Below are 17,905 nucleotides of genomic sequence, written 5' to 3'. Positions count from 1 at the left end.
GCGGGCAGCTCGTAAACAGTCCGCGAGCTGCACATTCGCGGCACAGTCGCTAGTCGTGGACGCGTCCTTGAATGGACGTTTTCTATAACCTCTTCTGTTCATGTACAGCAATCGTTCACATCGAACTGGCCGCGTGCACTGTGGCTGGCGGTGGACGCGCGCGGGCTGACGCTGCTGCGGCGCGGGTCCCGCGCGGCGCTGGTGTCGCACGACCACGACCAGCTGCTCGCCGTGTCGCCCGCGCCGCGCGCGCTGCTGCTCGTCACGCGCGCCGAGCGCAAGCACGCCAAGCTCGTGCTCTCTACTGAACAGGTATGTGTCTGACGCTGCTGCGGCGGCGCGAGTGCCGCACGACTAGCTGGATGTGCCCATAACCTATTCTAAGAGCTGCTGGATTCAGATCTCATCCGAATAATGTCCTTTCTTTGTCCATTTGAAAATAATTGTACTTGTTACGCAGGCGTACCAGATCGCGACGCTGATCAAGGACTACATCGAGGCAGTGCGCGGGCCGGTGTCGCCCGCGGTGCCGGTGGCCGGCGACGCGCCGCCCGCCGCCTCGTGACACCCGGCCGCCTAGTGCCAGTGCTTCCACGTCAGGCGCTGAGCGACTCGCCAGCACGCTCCGGACCTTCGACGGCGACCGAACCACACGCGACACGTGATTCGACAACATCGATCTCGACTATAACCATCTCGAACTTCAAAAATTCAATCGATTCAACAATCTAAAGTACTTAAAATTTCGATTGTAAAACACAAGTTCGAGACGTTCAAATTATGTATTTAATTCGAGTCTTCCACTCAACTTTGAGTTCAACCTAATAATCACGCTACTGTCGTAGCTAATTTTAATCAATGATGGTACTGCTCCAAAGACGCGTTAAATAGTAGTCTGTCCTAGACGATAGTTACGTGCCCTTGGAGTGAGAATCTCGCTCGAACAAGGTAAGGAATGCCGGTCACAGGAGGTGGATGTTGAGTGATCAGGTAATGGATGTGAATGCGGAAGGCATTAGCTCAAGTGTCACAAGCGCGGCGGCAACGCACGCGCGTGTTTATTTACTTTACATTACAATTTAGTTAAATGTCATAGTGAATGAATAAGCGTTTACTACATAACAGGTCTGATCTAGTGGTGTTCGGTTTTGAGTGACAGTAAGGACGATTTCAGTTGCAGGAAAGACGGGGAAGCAAAAACTAAATTAATCCACATACATTCATAGTCAATAAATAAATCAATTTTAACCACTATCATTATAATAGTTGTTATATTCCGATCTATAAATTCTTCAAAGTAAAATTATTGCCAGTATTATTACTGTTAAAGTGTTAGACTAAATGTTGCAGTTAGGCGTATTGAACGTTGATGTTAAGATTTATCCGGTAGATAGTAATGAATCTTATTCCCCTGTAGTCTTTGATCATGTTACATCTTGGTGTATTGACATTTTTCAACTATAAGTGTTTGATGTGAACCCTGAACTAGGTAAAAAAAATGTCGATACATAAGGCCAAGCCAACCCACTGTAAGTCATTCTATTGATGTATTCTAATATATCGTTGTTGTAGATGATACTATACGTAATAATGACTAGGTGATGATACAGTCGACTGAAGTAACACCACAAGAAGTGTTATGTGACAGAATTATTGTTCCATTGCAAATAGGGATATAATATATAGCAAGTGATGTTGACTGTATTCACGTATGCACTTAAATGTTGATATTCTTACTTCACTGGACTGTACCACCACCAATATAATACCTGCTAGCGTTTCAGATTCCTACTGTAATGTATCCTACCTTACTCGCTCCAAATCTTCCCAGTAGATATCAATTCTATATAAAATTATATACTTTGTTTAGTCTGCCTGTAATGCATATTTTATCCTGAACACTTATTTTGTGCCTTGTATAAAGCTGACATAATGATGCTGATTAGCAGCCTGCGAATCTCTATAAATTGTATTTAACAATTGAAATAATGAGTTATACCATGTTATAGCTATCAGCATACATTATTAAGCGCATTAAATTCAGTGAGCGATTTGTGCAAATTTATTGTGACTACAAAATAATTACTGATTGTTTCAAATTATAACTTCTATCGCATATTACACTATATTGCACAATGTTATGTCTCAATATTTTATTATAATAAAAAAATATATTTGGTATAGTAGAGCTAATTGGATGTAAGAAATTTTCTTTGTTACTAACACTAGGTTATGTAGACGGTACGGATTCTCTTCCTTTATAGAGAAGGTTAGAATTGTATGCAGAACATTTCGACTATTGTTGGGCATGATCACTGTTGCAAAAAGTATAGACAATAACCAAGAGACTGCCAAACGGTATAATAGGATCATCCAATGATGAATAGTTGACTGCTTTCAATTAAAAAATATAAAGGAATAGAATCGATAGCGCCTTAGTTTGAGCAAAGATATTCCATATGTAAATAGACATAATTACTCAATATCAATGTCTTTACCTCGTTCTTGTATAATTACAATAGACAAACGTGTTAATTTTAGACTTTTTTGGTGCTTAGATATCCAGAAGTTGCTTAGCTTGTGTTTCTGATCTCATATTTGAGTATTATTTATTTAGATGCCATATTTTGATTTACGAGCAATATTTGATTAGGTTCTATTTATTTTTAATTATGTATTTTGATAACTTGTATATAATTGGTAAACCAAAGACTTCGGATCGTCCCTTTGGATATTTTTTATCTTTTATGAATTCTGATTAGACATTTGTAAATAATTATAGACATAGCATACTCATTGACGTGAAATTCTCGTAATATCATAGAGGCTGAAATTATATTAAATTATTGGAACATTTGGCATTCGGTATGTTTTGGCTTCTGACTTATATAAGTCGACTATTTAATATTATTAATTAAATACTAACACTTGGATGTATTCAACACGATTTATCAATTCGACACACGTGATTAGGACAGCATAGACCGACTTTTGAATATTTTCCGAAACAAAAAAATAATTTTGGACAAATATTGCAATATTCTTCTACATAGAATTTAAAAACTACTAAAACTATTGAAGTTATCGGTAGGAACAGTAATTTGCCATCTTTGTTGTGCTAATCATGTGTGACTACTAACATTGAGCACTAATCTAACACAATATTTCAAATTGTAATTGTTTCTAGTAGAAGTAAGTTTTAACATAATATAGGATAATGAATGTCAGTGAAACATCGACAAGCACACAGAACTACGTGTTTCATCGTGTACCACCACACATACTGCCCAAATAGACTGAAGGTGTCCAAATATTTTATCATTTTTGATGGATTGTTTTTGTTACATTGTGTATGGAATTTTACCCTATTATTTGAATGCCAAATAAATGATTACAAAGTGCTTTACTGGTTTTATTTGAAAAGTCTTGTACACTTATTTATAGAATTCACTGTGTCACTAATCCTAGGTAATCGTCCATCAATGTCCCAATGGCGAACTGAAAAAGAAAACTTATGACAATCATAAATGCAATTTGTTTTATTCAGTGTGTGTATCATGTGCAACAGCTGAGTGGATTTTGAAAAACATGGCAGCAATACATACATATAGCATCAGAATAGTAGAAACAATTTCTTTGCATATGGGTAAAGATAAGGAATGGGGCATTACCCAGTATGTGAAAAACAACAGGAAAAGTTTATAAATAATGCTTACAATGCCAGCAGCATCAACTCTGGTGCCCACTATCTTTAGTCTGATGACATCCTCTTCCTGTATGACGTTGTCTTCCTGCTTGCTCTTGTAGCATGGGGGGTTCACGTTCGGACAAAACTCCATATCCGCCGGAATTGACTGAAATACAATGTTTATTTATTGGTCATCATTATGCCTGCCATATCGTACTATATACCTATTTTCATTTCAGGGTAAAGTATTATAAAAAAATATGTATTTATTCATTATTGTTGATCAAACACTTACATGATGTGAGATAAAACAACTTAGTGGTCCTATATGTGCAAACATTCCAACCTGAAAAAAAAACATGCCAATCAATTCAATAATAATGAACCCATATCAATTGTCAGCCAAAGCAGCTATTCTCATTAATAAGGTCAGCCAGCTGCAAAGAACAAATACAGTGCACAAAGCATTTGTACAGACACAAGTGCACAGTAGCTGCACTGTGCGACTATTAGATCAATGAGGGAGTCACCAGCAGTAGCGGCTTTAGGGTAGGGCGCAGTTGGGCGACGGCCCAGGGCGCCGGACATAAGGAGCGCCGCAGGCGCCCCCAACCAATCCTTGATCAGAATTTTACTCCTATTTTTGTTTTAATTTCATCAAAGATCACAGCTTACAAGAACTGTATCCAAATGTATGGATAGCATCAGGGCCGCCTTAACCTATGGTGCAGGGTGTTCGAATAACCCTGGCGCCGCGAGCTCAGGGGCGCCGCGGTACGCTCCTGGACCAAGAAATTTCAATTAAATTAATGTATTGTCATACAATGCCGCGCGCGTTAGATACACTACTTTTATATCCCAAAACTCAAAAATTTACTTTACTTTACGCTTACATTTTTTTTCACATATAGCTACTTTTAATTTAATGTCCCAATACTCAAAAAAATTCGCGCTCCCTTCGCTTGCGGCTTCTTCACTTCACAGTCGCCTTTTATTATATATGTTAAGGACTTTTAGTGATCCAAATCTCAAAAAAGCTTTTTCGGGCTTGCTTCACTTTATAGTTGTTTTTATTTTTGAAAATTTTTTTGTCTACCCTAGCAAAAAGGTAGCGTCGTTTTTAAGTCCTTTTGTTAATAAGAAAGTAACTTCTAGTTTCTATTTATGGTACTACTTTAAGTCCCAAAATTTTAATTCATAGGCGCCAACACCAACAAAGAGTTATCTACGTTTGGGCTACATTTTAAGTCATTTTTGTTTTGAGTTCTAAAATATAACAAAAAATTTCGCAATCACAACCTGTGTTCCCGTGTTTTTGCATTCACCAACCAGCAATAACTTATGTACGATTGGGCTACATTTTAGGTAATTTTTGCTTTGACTTGTTAACTATAAAAAAAAATTAGCGCTCGCTTCGCTCGCGCAATCGGTAACTACATATGTGTCTGTTTTTCGTATGGGTTTGAATTGCAGTTGGGGGCGCCGTAGAAATCTCGCCCAGGGCACTAGTAGATTTAAAGCCGGCACTGGTCACCAGCGTAGTAAGCATGATACATACTCCCTAGGTAGACAAGAGTAAAGTGGGTAGAAGATACTGTTATTAGCTGTTAATCAACTGTTATAGACAAATAAACAAAGGAGTTACATGAAGAGCCAATAATTAAATACCTTATTAACTTGTGTGACAATAGCATCAAGTACTTCTCCCTTGAATGGCCGGAACACGATTGCCTTATACTTAACAGGATAAACTACAAAACCTTGCCCCGGCTGAATTAGACCTGCACCTATACTATCTATCGCAGTCACTGCTATCACGAAACCATATCTGAGAACAGAGAATAGGTCAAACTTCACAATTTTGTTCAACATAACCTAACTTCAGATTAGTTTAAGTTTCTAACTTACTTTCCAGTACAAGTGCCCTCAACTTCAGTATATAACTTCTGTTTTACGATATCTAATAATTGTGGTCCAAAGTAACGAGGATGCAGTAGAATTTCGTGTTCTAAAGATATCTGAAACATTTGTTGATGAAACAAATCAACAGTTCAAAACAGAGGAAGTTATTTGTGATAGAGCGTTAGCCACTTACGTGATAAAACATTGTTGAATTGAAGTATATGCTCTTATATTCAAATCTTCACTTCATGATACAATATTTAAAATAAAATGAATAGTTTGCAATCAAAACAAATAATTCTCAAGTACCAAAGCGTCTCACGGCGGCTACGATCGCTTCGCTATAACCTGTCAAGTGTCATTTATCGTGACGTTGACAAACCCTTGCTTGACTTGACTGACAGTACAAAATTAAGTCAGAGATGCGATGCGCGATGTAGACTGGTGAAATAAATAGTAACTGTCTATGTATGACTAAATGGTAATTTACTTAGCTAGTTTGATCAACCGGGGGAGCCATGAGCCTTGCCTTCTTCTCTGCCATAGCCTGATAAAGATATAATATATTCGTACATACGGCAGTCATTACTATTTGTTGCGTTGCCTTACTAAACAAATACTTACAGACTTCTACGCATAGCGGCTCCGAACGGCTAAATGCTGTGGAACATTAAAAAGAACTTTGTAAGGCTGTTTTTTGTCTATTTATTAGAGAGTATTCCAACGTTATAAAGTTTTGCATTGTCAAATAAATTAATCCTAGCGGAAAAGATCTTTTAAGTATGAGTAGGTAGGTTCGTTTCCAGATCAGGCAAGCACCAATCCAGCTTCTCAAAGTGTGTAGGTGTTTTCTGAGTAAATAGATATATTTACTCAGGCTGATTAAAGGTAAATAAAATTACATAATTTTTGTCCTATTAATGTTTAAAAACAGATCAGTATTGACTCAAAATGAAAAAACGTAGATTTTTTTTTAGAAGCTTTTCTATTTATTGTAGCTTCTTCATCTGTAAGGTCATATAAAAAAATCGATTTAAGTTCTCTCTTTAAAATCGATTGCGATATTACACAACCATTACTCGACAACACTAGTGATTAGTCAAAAATGCCAAATGAATGGCAGACCTATGTGTATCGTAATCAGATTGTTGTAAAAAATGGCAAAAACTTACGATTATTTATTTAAATTACTTTTGATAGGTGATTCCGGAGTGGGAAAAACATCTATTTTATTCAGATTTTCAGAAGATGCTTTCAACATTTCATTTATATCAACAATTGGTGAGTACTTTGATTCAAGTCTTTATATCAAAGGTTATTGTCAGATAATTTTTTACGTATATTGTCATGGAATAGGATTTTTTGTTTCCATGTCCATTGTGTCTATTTTTTATCGTTAAACATATTTATGGCGGATAGGGCGCGGCGCCTCGATAAATGGAGCCCTTATCGAATTAAATGAATCGAGAGTTTATGACATCATACACACTAATTAATTAGTTGACTCCCGAATAACTGTGGACTGTTGGTTTCAGGTATCGACTTTAAAATTCGTACAATAGATCTTGATGGGAAAAAAGTAAAATTACAAATATGGTGAGTTGATTCAAGTTGTATCTTTGTGTTCGTTTTTTGTGTAAGACAGTGGTGTTACGAGGCGCGGTCAACTTAAAGCTAGCAGCCAGTTTTGCAATCATAAATGAGTAATGAGGCTAGCACAATGTACCCACTTCCTTTCTTCTGCCTATCAACACAATGGCTCATGCTGTTGTTCTGTAAGTCATTCATTGAACAAAACAAGTATTTACATTTGCACTGCAATTTGTCTCATAGTCATGTTTGACCTGTTTATGTGATAAAAGTTACTACTTTATTACCTTTTTTAAAGAGATGATAATGCAAATATGAAAATGATTCAGTGTTATTATTGTGTCAAATAAATAATTTATTGTGTGGATAATGATAATACACTGAACAATAAACACTTATGTTAAAAATCCTTATTAAGAAATGTCTACTTAAAGTTAAAATATTGTGTTCCAGGGACACTGCAGGTCAAGAAAGATTTCGTACAATTACAACAGCATATTACCGCGGTTCCATGGGCATAATGCTGGTTTACGATGTTACAAATGAAAAGAGTTTTGAAAATATAAAGAATTGGATCAGGAATATTGAAGAAAATGCCAGTGCTGATGTTGAAAAGATGATTCTTGGAAACAAGTGTGATTTAGAGGCTAAGAGACAGGTGAGAACTAAATCAGTATTGTTTTATAACTGCATCTTGTACAATACTAAACTTCTGACCTTTGGGTTGCCCAGAAATGTAATTGCAAAAACAGGGACCATACAACTTATACACAATTTCCATTACTGTAAGATTTGCTGAAATCCAACCATAATGATAAACATTCTAAACTTAAAAAATAACTTGCTATATTATTTATAGAATACCTACATAGAATCTGCTACCAAGTAAACCACTTGCTTGTTCATTGTCAGAGGTCAATGAACCATTAAAAAGTATATGTCACTGCTCTGCTGAATTTTTGAGTTGCCTCTGCTTATTCATTTTGTACTAAACTCAATAGATGTAGAATAAAACATCATTATCCCATTATTCATGTTTTAAATCGGATCATTATTAAACAGGATAGTTATAAATAATAAAATTAAATATCTATATTTCAAATACTAGAATGTAATAATTCCATGAAAGTAATATGGTTTTCCTACTGTTTGAGTACTAATGTGTTATCAATAATGTTATGTTGGTAATGGATTTGATAAGTGGTAAATATAACTGCAAATGTTGTTACAATCACACTCATGAGTCATAGTTTTGTGCTTTATCTTCATGGGTAATGAATACGATAACAAGAACCGGGGATTAACTGAGAGCAGTCAAGCTAACAAGCCAGTTCCATTCTTAAATTCAATAAAGCAACTAACATTGTCTTTATTTTTCTAGGTATCAAAAGAAAGAGGTGAACAATTAGCCGTAGAATACCAGATTAAATTTATAGAAACATCAGCAAAAGACTCCTTAAATGTAGAGTCAGCGTTTTATACCCTAGCAAGAGATATCAAGGCCAAGATGGAGAAGAAACAGGTATGCAGACAGTACACCATATACAGTAATACATTTAGAATAGTATGTATTTATTATGATAATTATGCACAAAGAACATATTATGCCCATAAAAAATATTTATACTCTGCCTACTGTGGTAGTAAAAAGTGAATTGAATAAAACAAATAGGTCCACATTGGAGATGTTAGTCATAGAACACTCTGAAAGAAAGGATTGTTTACTATAAATTAATCCCTTTCCCTTACGTGTGAGTGACAAGCTCTGCCAAATATTTACACACATGCACACACACCCATCAATCTGTGCCATTTTAGTACAATACTAATTGCCAAGTATGTTTAAGGGAAACTTAACAGATGATTATAATTGACGAATTTAAATCACACGAAATATGCTTGGTAGTAAGCAAGTGTAACTTTATTTATTAATGTTCAATTGTTACAAACATTTAAATTCTTACATAGCCAAGAAAATATGCATGTACTATGGGCATGTTTTGTCATTCAATGTTGCGCTGCATACAATGTAAAATAAGGCTTGATATGAGTGTAGCCTTGTCAAGTGGATGATGCAGCTGTCAAACACAAATGCAGCTCAGAATTATTGATACATTAACATCAGATTATGATGATGATTCATTAATAATATAATTACATGTGAGATAACAATTAAATACCTCAATTACTTGTAATTCTGCAAGTTTCTTTTTTTTTTGCATAAAAAGGTAATACTGAAAAATATAATGTTGTATAATAAAACATGCTTAGTAGTTACATCCTCAGCAGAGCTGTAACACTTTCACCGAATATACCGCATTACTTACATTGGTGTGTGTGTGTAACAATTGAATCAAGGCCTTATTCATAAGTGTGGACTATTTGTGATCTTGCTCACCACCTACTGAATAAATTATTATGATGACTACCGAGTCTAAATATGTGTAAATGTGGAATTTGGATTAGTTAGCCCTATTTATTGAAGTTGGCTTGTACCTACCCTAGTTAATTGTGCATTTCCCTCTCTCCTTTTTGTCTGAATTATTTACCCCAGTGTATTTAATTTTACTTCATGTGCCAGTAGTTCCCATAAGTTTAGGAAACTAACAAACGTTAATGGAAAATGATTGTTAGCACTCGTTTGTTAATTTGTAGAGGTACAACCTACATAAATACTTAATTCGTTCAAACTTTGCTGACCCTGACAATATGATTGCGATCGCGATCGTTATAACAACCTAATTATCAGCTCAATAGTTGATGTAATGGACTTGAACGCATATTAGTATAACTTCTTTTATGATACCTATGTATTGATATTTTGTTCTTCCGCCTTATAAATAACTTCTTTGTTGTTTCATGCATCTCTTTACGAAAACAGAAGGTAATGAATCCGAGTCTACGGTATCAGTTTTTAAGTGTCGTCTTTTTGTTCGCTTCTTAGTTAAAATTGCAGAATAAAAAACAAATTGTTGAGTTTGACTAATTAGGCGCTCGTTTTTTGTTTCGCTGTATATGTATTGTTGAGAATTCAAGAATAATTTTAGCTTCTAAACAAGTGCATGATGTTTATTTACATTGCGCTGTAATTTACTGCAGATTTGAGTAAAAGAAGTCTAGTTTTTTATTGGATAATAACCAGCCTTGCCCGACAAGACAGCTTAAAATGAGTATGAGTACCTACGTAAAAGATATAGAAGTAATTAATCACTACGTAACCGAGGTTAATGTTGTCTGTTAAGGCAGGTGTTTCTGTAATAAATAACTAGACAAAAGCAAGACTAAAAGTGTATAGTTTAAGGCAAATTGAATCTGGTATCGAAATCCATAAATTAAGACTTCCTATTTGCCCCAAATTATCACTTTTACCTACTAAAGTTTAAGTAAAACAATAGTCAGTTTTTAGAATTTATTAATATTGTTGAAGTGTATTCTTAATGTTTTTGTGTTGTTACCTTGAAGTGGCTTTGATTATTTTGTGCCATATCATTAAGCTATTTCTGCCTTTAACATTTTATACAACTTCCTTATGTTTATTTGATTTGCCAATATTTTCTAATATATCTGGAAAAAAACAAAAAAAATTGTCTTCATGCAAATCGAATCCAAAATATTCTGACCGATAAAGTTACTGATCTACCTAGATAATAAACGACAGCAATACATCAAATTTTCAGTTTGTAAGTTATTTTGGAATATATCAAATGCGTTCACCATTTCATATATTCCATTGTATCATTAGAACTTTTCATCTACTACGCTACGAGCAACTAACATGTCAGTTTTGTGCGAGCATGCATTTAGGAATGATGTGCTCTGAACTAATGTGGAGTGTGTATCCAGGAGGCGAGTAACCCGGCGGGCGCGAGGTCGGGCGCGCACCAGATCCGCGCCAACGAGCAGCAGCGCAAGCCCACGTCGTGGCTGTCGCGCTGCAGCCTGCTCTGACGGCGCCCCGCCGTGCCGCGCTAACGCCCGCTCCATGTACAACGCGACCGACATCAACAAGTATTAAGGCCCACACACCGCCCTGCGCTCCGACTATCACTATGACGAATATCAGGATTGCCATCCAACAATGCCATACGGGACGCGTAGGGTTCCCCATCAACACCCACCAACTATATATTTTTCGATCTTTTTAATACTGGTGCGTCACTCCACAGGGGGATCAGACTTGCTTTTTGTATTTTTATATCCGCGATTATGATACCTACTTCGACGTTTAGTTGAAACGAAACAGTATTTTTTCGTAAATTACCTTGTACATTTGTTTACATTTGAAGTGACAATTTATTTTTATATTAGGGCGAAATTAAGGTGTTATAATACAACATTACAAATAATGGTTGGAAGGTTTATTTCAATAGATTGTTTAGCTGTACTTTTCCTTTTGCTATTTTAATTAAGATATATATTTTAATGTAATATATAATATTTAATTTGAATAAAGTGCTTTTTTACAAACAATGATTTCATTTAATCAAACTACATTTAGATAATTTTAACATTTTATTGCCAACATTATATATACAAAAGAGATGAACATTTAGGACACTTTAGTAAATGGAAGTATCACCTCTAGTCTCTTGAGTACCTAAATAATTACTTTTACCGTAATGCATTTGGTACAAACTAACTAGAATTTAATTAATAACGTTATAAATAAATGCTTTCATGTAGTTTGTACTTGCTTGGGAGGTGACCTGAAGGGCCGGAGAGCCAATTTCTTGACGCCGCTGAAGATACCTTTTGAAGCTATCAATAAAACATGGGCCAGTTTTTTTGCTGATAGAGTTACAATGTCTGTGGTGACCTGTGATCCTTTTCTCCAAAACACTACATAAGCAGGTAAGGGTGGTAAATTTTCAGACCAGACACCATTGCGGAAGCTCTTCGCCCGAGCCTCAGCGGACAGTAAAGCTGGAGCCAATTTTGACTCAATTGTATTTTTCTTAAGGTTTTTGGGCACTGAAGCTGTGGCAAAACCAAGTTCTACTAGTCTTTCAGCGATATCCAGAGTCTCAGTAGTTTTTTTCTGAAAGTTTATAGGAAGAAATGTTATTTCTATGGCTTAGTAGCTGGAATGAGAATTAATATGTTTTTATGTGTAGAAATCATCTTATACTTTAAAGAACTTGTACTTCAAAGAATAGTAACTTTATTGCATTAAACTGCTGATAAAATTGAGTGAGCCCCATTCGGTTCATTATTATCTTATCCAACAGTGAGTCTTAAAGGCCCATACATACCAAAATCTCTTAATGACCTTGTTGCTTATCTGATAGTCTCAACACAACAATTTATTGTTTTGGTAGTATTAACCTATACAAGCAAATAGTATTGTATTGTACCACCAATAAGACTTCTTGCAACAGTACACTAAGATGGTTATCTTAGGTATTTAAATTAAAATTGTTATTTACTTAAATTGGAAACATTTAAAAATCAAATGTCATTCCCTTTAAATTTTATGTTAAGTGTAAAATTTACTATAGTTCGGCCATTCAGAGAATGCGTTCCTGACACGTCGCGATTGAACTGACGACGTAACTACATTCATTGATTATTGATATAATAATGTTGTTTTAATGCTCCTCAATTGTTAAAACGGTAAACAACCAGCAAAAATATTTTTATCGTAACTGCAACGCCATTGCAAAGTTACGTCGTCAGTTCAATCGCGACGTGTCAGGAACGCATTCTCTGAATGGCCGAACTATATAAGAAAACATGAGTTTAAGATATAATTACCCTGTGTTGAGGTAAATGCAGCGACACACTGGAAAGCAGGTCATCATTGTCTCTTGCAATAAGTTTTAATGTTACTTTCTGACCTTTGGCCACACATTCCAGCCAGTTCACGGCATTCATACTTGCAACCTCTATTCCCCATAACTAAAAAAAAGATGATATAAATCAGTTTGGCACCTACCCAACTGGGCTAGATCAACACTATTATTGTAAACATAGTACTAACCTTGACTGGAAGAGGTGGTTTAGCAGAATGCCAAAGAGGTAAGTATATAGGGGCTCTATGATCCACTAAAACACGGAGTGGCGAGTGCTGCACACCAACAAAAGACCCTTGGAGCGTCTCATGTTTCCGAACAAAGTGGTCAGGAACAGTACTTGCTTTTGAGAACTTGCTAACCTAATTAAATACAAATATAAACGTTATTATGTAATATCATTATAATAATACTAAATAGAAGTTGAGGAAGTTACATACCGGACGAATTTTATGTATGGATACTGCTAATCCGGCTGTTGCAAGAGCATAAACAGCTATCTGTAAAGCATAGTCAGGTGATAATCATCAGCAGTTTATTCAAGACATTTCTCTTAGTAGCACTTACGTTAACTCCACGATAGTCTTGTTTTAATAGATGGGTTATATTGTTAAAAAAACCTTCATTATCTGACATCTTTTTATTTTGTATATCAACTATTAAACATAATTTTCGTTATATTATCTCATCAATATTTTCAGTTTGAGATTTAGGAATTTGCTTTGAGAACTTTTCATACTTTGACATTTTGGGTTCAATGTTGCCAATAACATTTAGCTCTTTACAGTATGTATTTGTTTTTAATTTAAATAAATACTTTTAAGATTATGATTGACTGAATAATGATGTAAAAAGTTATGTCATCATAATTTGTAACGCGTAATTGTAATATTGGATTACTCATATTGTATCGACTAACTAAAAAGTGTGAACAAAATATTGAACGTGGTTCAAAAAAATCAAAAGCTATCATTAAAGTTTGCTGTGGCAACTGTGATTCCACGTCAACCGTTTGACAGCTGGCGAGCCACTCGCGGTTAATTGTTCATTTTTGTGTTTTTTGATATATACCTATATTAAAAATGATTACTGTTCTTAACACAATTGATACGGGCCATGAAGACATGATACATGATGCCGAACTGGACTACTACGGATTGAGGCTAGCAACATGTTCTTCGGATAATTCGGTTAAGATTTACGACATCAAGAGTGGTACACAAACCCTTGCTGCTGATCTGAAGGGTCACTTCGGGCCGGTGTGGCAAGTCGCCTGGGCCCATCCCAAGTACGGCAACCTGTTGGCGTCATGCTCTTACGACAGGAAAGTTATCATATGGAAGGAAGCTGGCGAGTGGACGAAATTGTATGAATATACCGGACATGAGAGTTCTGTGAACTCTATTGCGTGGGCGCCAGCCGAGTACGGGTTAATCCTGGCGTGCTGCAGCTCTGACGGGTCCGTGTCCATCATAACGTACTCGCAGGACGGTGGCAACTGGGATGTGAAGAAGATACCAGGAGCGCATGCGATTGGAGTCAACTCCGTCAGCTGGTGCCCCGCGATCTCCGCCGATTTGAACTTGGATCCACTCAGCAATAAGGAGGCACCGAAAAGGATAGTCACAGGAGGATGTGACAACTTGATCAAAGTGAGTTAACCTGAACAAATCCATTATACATGTACAGCACTAGCTGTTCCTTCAGTTTCACCTATTCCCACTTACCCCACATTGGTCAAAGTGGTGATATTAGAAAAAATTTGTTTGGTTAAATGGTGCAACCTACTGTAACAAACACACATTCACATTTATTTTATGACTCAATCATCAATCTCATGATTGAATGGTAGTTTAATTAGTGTCTCTCATTAATTATATTGTAAATTGTTACATATTTATGTTCAAACTGAATTATGTATTTTCAGATATGGAGAGAACAAGGTGACCAATGGATAGAAGAGAACAGACTAGAAATGCACATGGACTGGGTGAGGGATGTTGCATGGGCACCATCTCTTGGGCTGCAGCGCTCTATGATTGCCAGCTGTTCCCAGGACAAGAGAGTTGTGATCTGGACCAGTGATGACAATGTGTCCTGGACCCCCACAATACTGAACACATTTGATGATGTAGTGTGGAGTGTGAGCTGGTCTCTCACGGGTAACATCCTTGCCGTGTCAGGAGGAGACAACAAGGTCAGCCTCTGGCGTGAAGGATCTGATGGACAGTGGCTATGCATAAGTGAAGTTGCCAAAGGCTTGGGACAAACCCCAAACGATGAAAGGAGCACACTTTGAATTCATTTATTTATGTTTTTGTTTATTTTAATTAACTTGTGAATAATTTCCTAATAGTAATATACATATTATCAATAAACTTTTGTTTTATTTACATGATTCATTTTATTTCATAAGACCACCTCAACAGGAGACTAAAGGTCATGGCACATTATAGCGGCACCGGAACAGCACGGCTGCAGCACGGCGTCGCCTCGAATTAAGACTACGGCTAGCTGCCAGCGCGCCAACCACGCGCTGTCCGCTCGCCGTCGGCGCGCCGGCCGCGAGGTGTAAGCTTGCTGTCACCGCAAACTCAATATTATTTTAAGACAGTTATGATTGAATACGACGCAATGACGTTGTTTCGCTGCCGGCTCGGAGTCGGCGCGTAATTAGCACGCCGTCGGCGCGCTGTACGCATGAGGTCCGCTCGCTTGCAGCACGCGGGCGGCAGTGTTGCCACCTTGGTGGTTTTTCCACCAGAACTAGCGGTTTTTGAAAGCCTTTAGTGGTATTTTTAAAAACCATGGCGTTTTTATTCTTTTTAGTGGTTTTTAGGGGTTTTTTCAGTACGAAATCTGGCAACACATTTTTACCCACCATTATTCTCTACTTACTCTATGGCCGGGAAATCCCTAAGCACAGTCAGAATTTCATATTGTTCTATGCTTACTCTTTGACCGGGGAATCCCTTAGCGCAGTCGTTTGCTAATGTTTTCTGTGAATCTTGTCATTCTATGTCTTGAATTTAGTTCGCGCTGTCGAAAACGCGAAAAGTTTGATCAAGTCGTTTTTAAAAGGTCACAGTGTGTGAAGTCGTGACGCTCAATAATATCCAATAATGGAATTTCCATCCAAGAAAAAAAACTATGCACAAAAATATAGAAAGGAGTGGGAATCTCATGACGAATTCAAATCCTGGCTTAAACCTTTACCTGGTGATGATACGAAGGCTTTTTGCACATATTGTAAGGCAGAATTATTAGCAAAATTGGTAGACTTGAGAAGACATGCTGAAACAAAGAAGCACAAACAAAAAATGCAAGTGATATCTGGCAACCAGATTTTACAATTCAAGCCCGATAGTGAGAAGATTTCCAACCTAAAATCGCGCAAAGCTGAAGGAATGCTCGCGCTTTACATTACTGAACATAGCTCAGTTTCCTGTATTGATCATCTAACAGATTTAGTGAAATTGGCTTTCCCTGACTCAAAAGCAACGGACGACTTAAAAATGCATCGTACTAAGTGTACTGAAGTTATAAAAAATGTCTTGGCACCACATTTTACTGAAGAACTAATAAAGGATATAGGACAGCAAAAATATAGTCTTATCATTGATGAATCAACTGACATCAGCACGAGCAAGCAACTTGGTATTGTAATCAGGTATTTCAGTAGAAAACTAAAAAAAGTAGTTTCTTCGTTTCTGGCTCTAGAACAACTTGAAACCAGCGATGCAGTTGGTATTGTTAAAGCCCTTCTTTCTTGCTTACAAAAATATGGATTAAATAAAAATAAAATGATTGGATTGGGAACAGACAATGCGTCAGTCATGACTGGAATTAATAATGGAGTGTATAAAATCCTGAAAAATGATATACCTAATTTAATTCTTATCAGATGCACTTGCCACTCTTTACAACTTGCTGTATCTCACGCTTCAGAACATACGCTACCAAGAAATATTGAATTCTTGATTAGAGAAACGTACAATTGGTTTGCCCACTCAACAAAACGTAAAAATGAATATCATGAAATTTACGAAACTATTAATTGTGGTGAAGCACCTTTAAAAATTTTGCAGGTATGTGACACACGCTGGTTATCCATTGAACCAGCGGTGCAAAGAATTCTGGCACAGTGGAAAGAACTGACTTTACATTTTGGGCTTATGAGAGATCGATGTTACACTGCAGATCTATTATATTCTATATACAAGGATGAATCAAGTTATTTATATTTGCTATTTTTGAAAAGTGTACTAAACGATGTGCAGATCGCATTGAAAAGCTTTGAAAGCGAAAGTGCAAATCCTCTTAAATTATTAAATGTGCTGATTACACTATTACGTTCAGTTTGCAACAGGATTCTGTTACCGAATGCAGCTATTACAGATAAGGATTTTTTAAATATTGATATCGACCGACACCTTAACCCGGTCCCATACATGGGCTACCTCTTTGAATCGGAGCAAGGAAAAACATCGTTAACAGCTGACACTATATTAGTCATAAAACGTCGCTGTATTGAGTTTAATGTAAAGCTAGCCAAGGAAATTCAACAAAGACTGCCGACCAATTACAATGTGCTGGAATCGATGTCAAAATTAGACCCAGAGATAATACTCCGCCAAGGTAAGGATAATTCCATTTCAGAACTAGCTAAAGAACTTGGCTATACTGCTAGTGACATTGACAAGATATTGAATCAGTGGCACAATATCTGTTTTGTCCAATGGAAAAATACAAACGATGTTATAAAATTTTGGGTTGAGGCAGATGATTACCGAAACGCAGCGGGTATAAATGACTTTGCAGAACTAGTTGATCTTGCCATATCATCGTTATCTTTACCCCAATCTAATGCAGGTATCGAAAGAATTTTCAGTGTCATGAACATCGTAAAAAATAAACTACGGAACAAGATGGC

At 36.6% G+C, this 17,905-nt stretch overlaps 5 protein-coding genes across 6 annotated transcripts in view; 3 read left to right on the top strand and 2 right to left on the bottom strand.

Annotated features, from left to right (window-relative positions):
• The window catches only part of LOC124640012 (myosin-I heavy chain), a 72,707-nt gene extending 69,306 nt beyond the window's left edge, over positions 1-3,401 (top strand). The window contains exons 38-39 of the mRNA XM_047177583.1: positions 109-312; positions 461-3,401. Of these exons, the coding sequence (XP_047033539.1) occupies positions 109-312; positions 461-565 (309 nt within the window). The 3' untranslated portion in view covers positions 566-3,401. The remainder of the gene's footprint in view (positions 1-108; positions 313-460) is intronic.
• On the bottom strand, positions 3,392-5,944 carry LOC124640013 (DNA-directed RNA polymerase II subunit RPB7). Its single transcript, XM_047177584.1, has 6 exons — positions 5,784-5,944; positions 5,597-5,706; positions 5,357-5,516; positions 3,984-4,034; positions 3,717-3,854; positions 3,392-3,498 (listed from the first exon to the last, which is right to left on the bottom strand). The coding sequence occupies exons 1-6, from the start codon at positions 5,793-5,795 to the stop codon at positions 3,448-3,450; spliced, it is 522 nt and encodes a 173-aa protein (XP_047033540.1). The 5' UTR covers positions 5,796-5,944; the 3' UTR covers positions 3,392-3,447.
• Positions 5,945-6,676: 732 nt separating this feature from the next.
• Positions 6,677-11,647, top strand: LOC124640111 (ras-related protein Rab-8A). Of its 2 annotated transcripts, XM_047177763.1 has the most exons (6): positions 6,677-6,871; positions 7,126-7,186; positions 7,634-7,838; positions 8,562-8,702; positions 10,062-10,064; positions 11,024-11,647. In XM_047177763.1, exons 1-6 carry the CDS (start codon positions 6,748-6,750, stop codon positions 11,126-11,128), a joined length of 639 nt encoding a protein of 212 aa, XP_047033719.1. In that variant the 5' UTR covers positions 6,677-6,747; the 3' UTR covers positions 11,129-11,647. The 2 variants fall into 2 exon arrangements, with proteins under 2 accessions (XP_047033719.1, XP_047033720.1); XM_047177764.1 differs by lacking the exon at positions 10,062-10,064 and having other exon boundaries at positions 6,679-6,871.
• A 32-nt stretch (positions 11,648-11,679) lies between these two features.
• On the bottom strand, positions 11,680-13,723 carry LOC124640110. The gene is made up of 5 exons (XM_047177762.1): positions 13,540-13,723; positions 13,413-13,472; positions 13,161-13,334; positions 12,935-13,078; positions 11,680-12,218 (listed from the first exon to the last, which is right to left on the bottom strand). Exons 1-5 carry the CDS (start codon positions 13,606-13,608, stop codon positions 11,856-11,858), a joined length of 810 nt encoding a protein of 269 aa, XP_047033718.1. The 5' UTR covers positions 13,609-13,723; the 3' UTR covers positions 11,680-11,855.
• Positions 13,724-13,956: 233 nt separating this feature from the next.
• On the top strand, positions 13,957-15,350 carry LOC124640379 (protein SEC13 homolog). The gene is made up of 2 exons (XM_047178125.1): positions 13,957-14,624; positions 14,900-15,350. Exons 1-2 carry the CDS (start codon positions 14,055-14,057, stop codon positions 15,269-15,271), a joined length of 942 nt encoding a protein of 313 aa, XP_047034081.1. The 5' UTR covers positions 13,957-14,054; the 3' UTR covers positions 15,272-15,350.
• The last annotated feature ends 2,555 nt before the right edge of the window (positions 15,351-17,905 follow it).

Source organism: Helicoverpa zea, chromosome 20 (genome assembly GCF_022581195.2).
Source record: "Helicoverpa zea isolate HzStark_Cry1AcR chromosome 20, ilHelZeax1.1, whole genome shotgun sequence".
NCBI lineage: Eukaryota > Metazoa > Arthropoda > Insecta > Lepidoptera > Noctuidae > Helicoverpa > Helicoverpa zea.
Note: the sequence above shows the minus strand (reverse complement) of the source record. Positions and strands in the feature narration are given on the sequence as shown.

Excerpts from the sequence above, each read along its gene's own strand:
- LOC124640013 (XM_047177584.1), bottom strand. Across the intron at positions 4,035-5,356 it reads TTGTCACACAAGTTAATAAG|GTTGGAATGTTTGCACATAT; the intron begins GTATTTAATTAT and ends TTTTTTTTTCAG. Across the intron at positions 3,499-3,716 it reads GAGTTGATGCTGCTGGCATT|TTCGCCATTGGGACATTGAT; the intron begins GTAAGCATTATT and ends TTTCTTTTTCAG.
- LOC124640111 (XM_047177763.1), top strand. The coding sequence starts at position 6,748 with ATGGCAAAAACTTACGATTATTTATTTAAATTACTTTTGATAGGTGAT. Across the intron at positions 6,872-7,125 it reads TTCATTTATATCAACAATTG|GTATCGACTTTAAAATTCGT; the intron begins GTGAGTACTTTG and ends TGTTGGTTTCAG. Across the intron at positions 7,839-8,561 it reads ATTTAGAGGCTAAGAGACAG|GTATCAAAAGAAAGAGGTGA; the intron begins GTGAGAACTAAA and ends TTATTTTTCTAG.
- LOC124640110 (XM_047177762.1), bottom strand. The coding sequence starts at position 13,608 with ATGTCAGATAATGAAGGTTTTTTTAACAATATAACCCATCTATTAAAA. Across the intron at positions 13,079-13,160 it reads AACCACCTCTTCCAGTCAAG|TTATGGGGAATAGAGGTTGC; the intron begins GTTAGTACTATG and ends TCTTTTTTTTAG. Across the intron at positions 12,219-12,934 it reads TGCATTTACCTCAACACAGG|AAAAAAACTACTGAGACTCT; the intron begins GTAATTATATCT and ends ATAAACTTTCAG.
- LOC124640379 (XM_047178125.1), top strand. The coding sequence starts at position 14,055 with ATGATTACTGTTCTTAACACAATTGATACGGGCCATGAAGACATGATA. Across the intron at positions 14,625-14,899 it reads GATGTGACAACTTGATCAAA|ATATGGAGAGAACAAGGTGA; the intron begins GTGAGTTAACCT and ends ATGTATTTTCAG.